This window comes from Thunnus thynnus, chromosome 11 (genome assembly GCF_963924715.1).
Source record: "Thunnus thynnus chromosome 11, fThuThy2.1, whole genome shotgun sequence".
NCBI classification, from domain to species: Eukaryota; Metazoa; Chordata; class Actinopteri; order Scombriformes; family Scombridae; genus Thunnus; species Thunnus thynnus.
Window position 1 is genome coordinate 1,130,564 of NC_089527.1, and position 8,225 is coordinate 1,138,788.

Genomic DNA, 8,225 nt, shown 5'->3' on the forward strand with positions numbered 1-8,225 from the left:
CACCAAAACAAGTGAAACTCCCATATTTTGTAATAACCACAACAATGTGTAATAATATCTAATTACAAAATGTGGCGAAAGTTATTACAAAACGCCCTCAGGCTGTTTATAACAAAATGTGGGTGTTATTACACAATGTGTTGTTACAAGCATTCACACCACCATTTCTTCAGAAATGTCTTTTCCTGGTTTGTATATGTTGTTCTCTCTGTGTGTCTTTTGTTCCTCTTCCTGCAGTGATGGAGGTCCTTTAAACGTCTACCTGCTGCTGCAGGTGGAGCAGGTCATCACATGTGAATTCCTGTATCACATGACCTCTATCTGCGATTCTACATGACATGTTTAGCTTTAGCACGGCTAACTAACTATATCATCCGGCGCCTTTGAGTCCGGCTCTGAACCTGGAAAACATGAACAACACACTCGTATATAATTTACTTCTTTAAAACATTTTGGCTTCTGTTGAAAAGACTCTTCAGATGCTCTCAGCAGTCGTTTGATTTTATGTTACTGAGGCGTAAAACTCGAGACTGGAAACCTCGTCACCATACGTCTGTAATCAGATCTGCTGTAATCACTGCTGAGGTCACACATACTGAATTCTGTGAGGACTACAAACATGGCTGCCACCTCTTTCTTTTCACTTTTAAGAGGAGGAGAAGAAGACAGTAATGAACAGATAAATACAGCAGGTTTCCCAGCAGCCCTCAGTGCTTTGTGTTTTTATCGGGACAGAACGACGTACCGACCATCCAGAGTCTCTCTGGTTTGTTTACTTGCTGTTAGACGGTGAACAGGTCCTCACATGGCTGCAGGATGTCAGGTGGCGGGGGGGAGGGGTCAGTGATGATGTTGTGGGTTAAAGTTCCTAAATCACATGAACGTTTCAAATGATTCTGCTTCAATGTGAAAACAAGACGTGTTGTTGTTGATGTTGACTTCAAGTATTTTTCTAGTTTAAAGTTGAAATGGTTCATTGTTTCAGTCTGAACGTCAAATAAATAAATAATGACTGTTTCAGAAACAACAAGTCCTCCAGATTAAACAAGCATACAGGTTGTTTCACCGTGTACTCCAGAACGACACAGAGCAGCGTTTTCTGATCAGCAGTAATCAGCAGGACGACATCATTTGTCAAACCTCAGTTAAACAATAATGATGTTTTATGATGTGACAACGGTGTGTTTAAGGTCTGCTTAGGTTCAGGGAGAGATCATGGTTTGGGCTAAAATAATCACTGTGGGTTAAAGTTACTACTTCCATAAAGTCGGGCAACCTTCGTCGACATGGCAACAGTAAATACCGCAACAATCATAGTTACGTTTTTTTAAAAAACTGTCACAACTCGCGGTTGAGAAACGGGAGGTGAACAGTAGCCTCCAAAAATGTCAAATATTCACTTGTTCCAGCTCATCAGATGTGAATATTTGCTGGTTTTCTTTTTCTTCTGTTACACCAAACTAGAAAAATGAACATTTTCCACAATCATCTGACATTTAAGACCAAACATTTAATGCATATGTGCAAATGAGTCTGCACACTAATAATAATAATAATAATGAAAATAGTGATTAGTTGCCTTCTTAGACATATTTATCATCATATCTGTGACCACAGCTGCTGGGTCGGCTGAAAACAACAGTATATGTGCTTATAATACTGTGTGTCAGCAACACTGGGGCCCTGCAGGGGACAGTCCTGTCTCCTTTCCTCTTCACCACACAGAGTCCTGCCATCTTCAGAAGCTCTCTGATGACTCGGCTATAGTTGGATGTATCAGCGAGGGTGAGGAGGCTGAGTACAGGGCTAGTTGTGGTGGGAAACGTTGTGACATGGTGTGAGCAGAACCATCTGCAGCTCAACATGGCAAAGACAAAAGAGCTGGTTGTGGATCTGAGGAGGACCAAGGCCCCGGTGACCCTGCTTCCATCCAGGGGCTCAGTGTGGACACTGTGAAGGACTATAAGTACCTGGCAGTGTACACTGACAATAAACTGGTCTGGGATAAGAACACTGAACCCTCTACAGGAAGAGCCAGAGCCTTCTCTACTTACTGAGGAGGCTGAGGTCCTTCAACATCTGCCGGACAATGCTGAGGATGTTTAATGGGTCTGTGGGGTCCAGTGCTCTCCTGTTTGCTGGTGTGTATCTGGGGCAGCAGGTTGAGGGTAGCGGACGCCGTCAGACTCAACAAACTGATCCGCGAGGTCAGAGAGGAGGATGCTGTCCATGTTACATATCATCTTGGACAATGTCTCCCACTCAATCCATGACGTGCCGGTCAAACACAGGAGAGCATTCAGTGCAAGACTCATTCCACCGAGACGCAGCACAGAGCGCCGCAGGAAGTCATTCCTGCCTGTGGCAGCTCATAACCCCATAATTTATTTATATTTTCAACTGTGCAATACTGAACGGTGTATATTTATACTGCATTAATACTGTATATTTTAACTAATATCTCTTATTTATACTATTCTTTCATTTTAACACATTTATAAATCCTATTTCTCAGCCTATTATTAGTATTATATGATATATAATACAATATATATTATTATCATATGAGTGTCGCCACATTTCAAAATGCCACAAGGTGTCCCAACGGCTGCCTTCATGTGAATTTTACACACATTTAAAGTCCAGAAGACATGAAAGCTGCTGCTGAACACTTTATCAACCTCACAACAAGCAGCCACTTTATTTATTTGATACTATTTCATCCTGATCCTCGTCTCTTCTAAACCAAAACTCTTCAGGGTTTAATGTCAAACTGTCACATTACTGGAACACATTTACAGAAGCAGACATTTTATTCTTCTTGTAATTCTTTTTTTAAAATCTGACTTGACCTTCTGTTACAAAACAGCAGCTGTTGTCACTGTGATACTGCGACCTCACAACAAACTAAATCTATTTATTTCAATAGAATTACTGAATTGCTTAGGATCCCAAAACAAAAATACCAAAAGTACAAAAATACAAAAAAGACAGTTTTAGTTAACAAGTTTATAAAAAAGTTAAAAGTTTTATTTATAATGATAGATTACTTCACCACCAGTCTGCTCACTACTGCTGTAAGATGGCTTTAACATCAATAATACTGTCACAATAACTGATAAAACCCAATAATTACAAACTTGATCAGCCACATATCACTACAAGTCCTTCTCAGTGACTCACTTATACATTTGCAAACCACAGACGGCTGCAGTTTGGTGAAAACTTCAATGATACAAAACTACTGTCACACATTTAACTGTGGAAGTTTTCACAACAGACATCAGAGACTTTTACATAAATATGTTTCACAAGATCCTCCTGCACATCTTCTCAGTTAATTACACAGAACAGTGGTTGCACCATAGAAACACACACACACACACACACACACACACACACACACGTCCCTCCTGTCCAATCCTGTCACTCCTCGTCTGTATAAAGGTTCGTCTCTCAGACGGAGCTTTCATGTTTGAGCCATGGTCTTCCTGTGGATCCTCTCCTGCTTCGCCTTCGTCGGCGCCGCCTACGGTCAGAGAGGTGAGGGAGTGAAGCATGCTGGGTAGACTGAGCTGCTTGTTTTTAATTTACAACTATTATATTTATTTATAGATTTCATATTTAGCGGCTCTGGGTGGGCGGCCATCATCTACCGACCGGTTGAGAGGAGAGAGAGAACAATGCAAGTTCCACATAGAGATGTATAGTAATAATAATGGTAATAATCATAATAAGACTAATAATAATAATTGTAGCAGTGGGTGTTGAGCAGCTCTGGAGGCAGAAATACCTGCAGAAAGCAACAGGAGGAGAGAGGAGAGAGACAGCTCACAGCTCCTGGTATTCCCAGGAGGTCTCCCATCCAAGTACTAACCAGGCCCCATCCTGCTCAGCTTCCCACATCACAAGAGATCCCACGTGTGCAGGGTGGTGAGGCCGTAAGACTTTATGAAGATAAAATGATTTTTATAAGTGACTGAAGATAACTGGACACAGTCTGAGATCGATCCGTGTTTATTGGCTGATCACTTTAAAAGTATTGATCTTATTAACAATCGTTTCTTACTGAAAATGTGACTCGAGGTGTTTTGTGTCGTCTGTTTGCAAAGATCAGGAACAAACTTCCTGACTCATGTTGTTGTTAATGATGTCTTTATGATGATGTCATTATGATGATGTCACCAGGTTGCGGCACTCCCGCCATCCCCCCCGACATCAGCGGTTACTCTGATATCGTGAACGGCAAGGAGGCGAAGCCTCACTCCTGGCCCTGGCAGGTGTCCCTGCAGGTACACACACACACACACACGCACGCACGCACGCACGCACGCACGCACGCACGCACGCACACACACGCACACACACACACACACACACACACACACACACACAGTTGTATTCATGAACATGTGATTGTTTCAGAGAAGACCTGGTTCCCACTTCTGCGGAGGCTCCCTCATCAACGAGAGCTGGGTGGTGACCGCCGCTCACTGTCCCATCAGGTAAACACCAACGACCTTTAACCTTTAACCCTTCACCTGTCATCTTCACCTCTATCTTCACACTGTAACGGAGGTTTTGAGTTCTGAGTTATTTTGATTTAATTGTTGATGATTTGACAGAAATTATTAGATTTTTTCGGTGCTTCAAAATTGGATTGAAATGTATTTTAAACTGTTGTCATAGCAACAAGTCCTCAAGCCGAGCTCCAGCAAGATCAAATGTTTTATGGAAATTGTTGAATAATTATGATTTTAGATGAGAACATGCAGCTTATTGGTTCACTGAATTATCACTTTTTAATTTTCACATTCAAGCATTTTTATCTGAGAAAATACACCTGTTGAAATTTAAAAAGGGTCAGCTGACATCATGATGGGACTCCTGTTGCTCAGGTGTTACTCAGCTGTTTTTTTATTGGCCGTTTCACTCACATCCTGTCCTGTAGGAGGTCGACTCTTGTGGTTCTCGGAGAACATGACCTCCGCTCCTCCACCGAAGACGTCCAGGTGATGAGGGCCAGCCAGGTGAGCAACAAGCAGCAGGACTTCATCATGTCTCTTGAGCTCCTGCGTGTTCACCAGCTAATGATGTCGTTTCTTGTCAGGCGTTCCCACATCCCAACTACAGCCCCACCCGCTTGAACAACGACATCCAGCTCATCAAGCTGGCCAGACCCGCCCAGATAAACAGGCGTGTTTCCCCCGTGTGCGTGGCCGAGACCAGAGACAACGTCCCTGCAGGCACAATGTGCATGACCACCGGCTGGGGCCTGACCAGCGGCAACGGTGACTTAATTATTATTATTATTATTATTATTATTATTATTATTATTATTATTGTTATGGAATTTTCCATCTTTAGGGGTTACAAATTGGGTTACATCGGGTCAAGCCTGGGCTAGTTACTAATTATACATTTTAAAAGTCTCATTCCTGCTTATTGAGGCCTGATAATAATGGTGCCTTGAGGTCACACTGTAATTCTTAAGTAGAAAGGAGACAATTCTCTCCTCTCCTTGAGACTCCAGAACCCTCTTTGATGTTTTGGGGAAGGCAGAGGCCTCTCTGATAAAGGGTAAATCAGCATTACCGTGGTTACCAAGGTCGGAGGGGGCCTTCCTAGACAACAAAGATAGGTGAATGTGTAGCCAGAATGTGCTGACAGTGACCTGAAGTTCCATGCAACGTGACCTGAACTAACACGGGTAAAATGCACTTCCTTGTTTAGAAACTAGTGAACCAATTAGACTAATTTTTCATAGTGTAGGCTGATCTGCTTAGGTTAAAGCCTCTGGGCCCTATTTTAACGATCTAAAGCGCATGGTCTGAAGCGCATGGTGCTATGTCATTGAGGGTGAGTCCAAATCCACTTTTGCTATTTTAACGGTGGAAAAATGGTCGCTGCGCCAGGCGCACGGTTCAAAGGGGTTGTCCATAGTCTCCTAATTAATCATGGCTGTGTTTTCAGCGTAACATGCAATAAACCAATCACAGTGTCATCTCCCATTCCCTTTAAGAGCCAGGTGTGCTTGCACCTTGGCGGATTGCTATTATAACGGCGTATTTGCCGAGTAGCAAGAAAGAGCGCTTCTCTGCAGAGGAAACGGATCTGCTCGTGCGCAAAGGGAAAGAGCACGATCCATAACGAGCACACTGCTGCTCCTGGACCCTCCCGTGGTCCCAGACCACCAGTTTAAGATCCTGTTCATTCATTTGTTGCAAATTTGTCTTCGTTTGGTTTTTGAAAAGGTTTATTATTTTAATTACAGCTTTGGTTTCTTTAAAATCGTTTTGTTCAGTCAGGGAGTATCAGGTCAAATCAGCAGGTTTTAATTGTTGAAAGTATAGAAACTTGATCACTGTAACCTCAAAAATGTTAAAGAATATTTGTTGAATATTGTTCAAAAATTAAAGAATTTTAATCATGTAAAGAATCATCAACACAGTTATCAGGACTTGATGAGCTCTCCAAGGTTCTGATCCTGCTGCTGGCAGCAGCTAGAAGCTGTGCAGATTTATTTCCTTCGTTAGTTTAATCATTGTTTTCACCACATTTATTTGTGCTGCGCGTAGCGCCGCTCTGCACCGGGCGTAAGATAGGACCCTGAGAGTCAGACCTTCAGAGGACAGAATGGAAAGAGACAGCATCCAAGTTGCAGAAGACTTCAATGTTTGCTATTTCAGTTCTCCTTGATCAAGGGCTTCAACAAACATTTTCAGCTTTAAGACATCAAAGGCTCGTGCCTACTTTTCTCCACTGAGGTGCTGACCATCACTCAAAATATCCACATCAATTATGTTTATTATGATTATTATTAGTGCTTTACAGCTGCTGGGGCCTGACCCACTACAACAGTGACTATCATTATTATTATTGGTGACTCACTCCTTTAAATAGAACTAAAGTAGTTGAAGTGACTTTGCTCATCTTCGTTCACCACCTCACCTTTAATTTTGGCTGATCGAGCTGCTTCCCTCTGTTAAGTGCTAAAAAGCTTGAACCCGAAAATTGCCACTTACAGCTATATTTATTATTATTATTATTATTATTATTATTATTATTATCATTGTCAGTGCCTTATACCTGATTAAATCTCACCTGTACAGCTTCTCAGACCACTAAGGGAGCGTTAACACAGGAAACATGGCATGCTTTGACCACTGGGGGCAGTATAGACATCAGTGTGATGTGTTGATGTGTTGCAGGTGACCTCGCCAACCGGCTGCAGCAGGCAGCCCTCCCCCTGCTGACCGATAGGCGGTGCCGTCGATTCTTCGGCAGCTTTATCACCTCCGAGATGACCTGTGCCGGAGCCAACGGAATCTCCGGCTGCAACGTGGGTGCTGCACACTAACCACCAACAAGCATATTAGCAACATGTTGGAAGATAGACATGCTAACATGTACCTATCAGCTACGCATGTTATTTGTTTGTTTGTGTGCTTATTTTGTGTGTGTGTTTGTTTTCAGGGCGACTCTGGAGGTCCTCTGGTCTGTCAGAAGGCTGGTGCCTGGACTCTGGTTGGTGTTGCGTCCTTTGTAGCTGCAGGCTGCAATACCATGACGCCTACTGTGTACGCCCGCGTCACAGCACTGCGCGCCTGGATAGACCGGACCATCGCCGCCAACTGAGAGAGTTTCACTTGCTCAAAATGAAGTTCAGCTAGCTTAGCTTAGCATCAAGACTGGAAGGAGGAGAAAACAGCAAGCTTAGCTTAGCATAAGACTGCAAGTAGGGGAAAACAGCTATCTTAGCTTAGCATAAGAGTGGAAGCAGGGGGAAACAGTTAGCTTAGCTTAGCATAAAGACAAACAGACCACATGTCAAAAGTTTATTAAAGTAAGACGTCACTAGGAAAGTGACTTTATTTTTATTCTACAGAAATCTGAAAGGCTTTCTCTGCTGAAGCAATTATAAATAAATAAACCTATAAAAATGTATTTTCTTTGTTTTAACGAGACATTTACAGTTTGTGTTTTCCCTTTAATAAAGCATCAATCTTATTACAGCATCTCTTTCCGTCTCTTTACTGATCCCCATGAAGGTTGTTCCACTCCTCTTGAATCAATGATATTAATGATCTAATTTAATCTACAGGTTGTAATATTATCATTTCATCAGTAATAGTTGTTCTCAGCTGGAGTTGAAGTGCAGTTAAATGTGGAATCCTGATCTTTTCTAAACATGTAATCTGAGCTGTCAATCACTCCCAGAATGC

General features: G+C 42.4%; 1 protein-coding gene across 2 annotated transcripts; it reads left to right on the forward strand.

The window, feature by feature from the left end:
* The first annotated feature begins 3,377 nt into the window (after positions 1–3,377).
* On the forward strand, positions 3,378–8,010 carry LOC137192213 (chymotrypsinogen 2-like). 2 transcript variants are annotated; one of them, XM_067602743.1, is made up of 7 exons: positions 3,378–3,534; positions 4,189–4,292; positions 4,426–4,505; positions 4,952–5,030; positions 5,111–5,291; positions 7,212–7,342; positions 7,477–8,010. In XM_067602743.1, the coding sequence occupies exons 1-7, from the start codon at positions 3,483–3,485 to the stop codon at positions 7,636–7,638; spliced, it is 789 nt and encodes a 262-aa protein (XP_067458844.1). In that variant the 5' UTR covers positions 3,378–3,482; the 3' UTR covers positions 7,639–8,010. The 2 variants fall into 2 exon arrangements, with proteins under 2 accessions (XP_067458844.1, XP_067458843.1); XM_067602742.1 differs by having other exon boundaries at positions 3,446–3,543.
* The last annotated feature ends 215 nt before the right edge of the window (positions 8,011–8,225 follow it).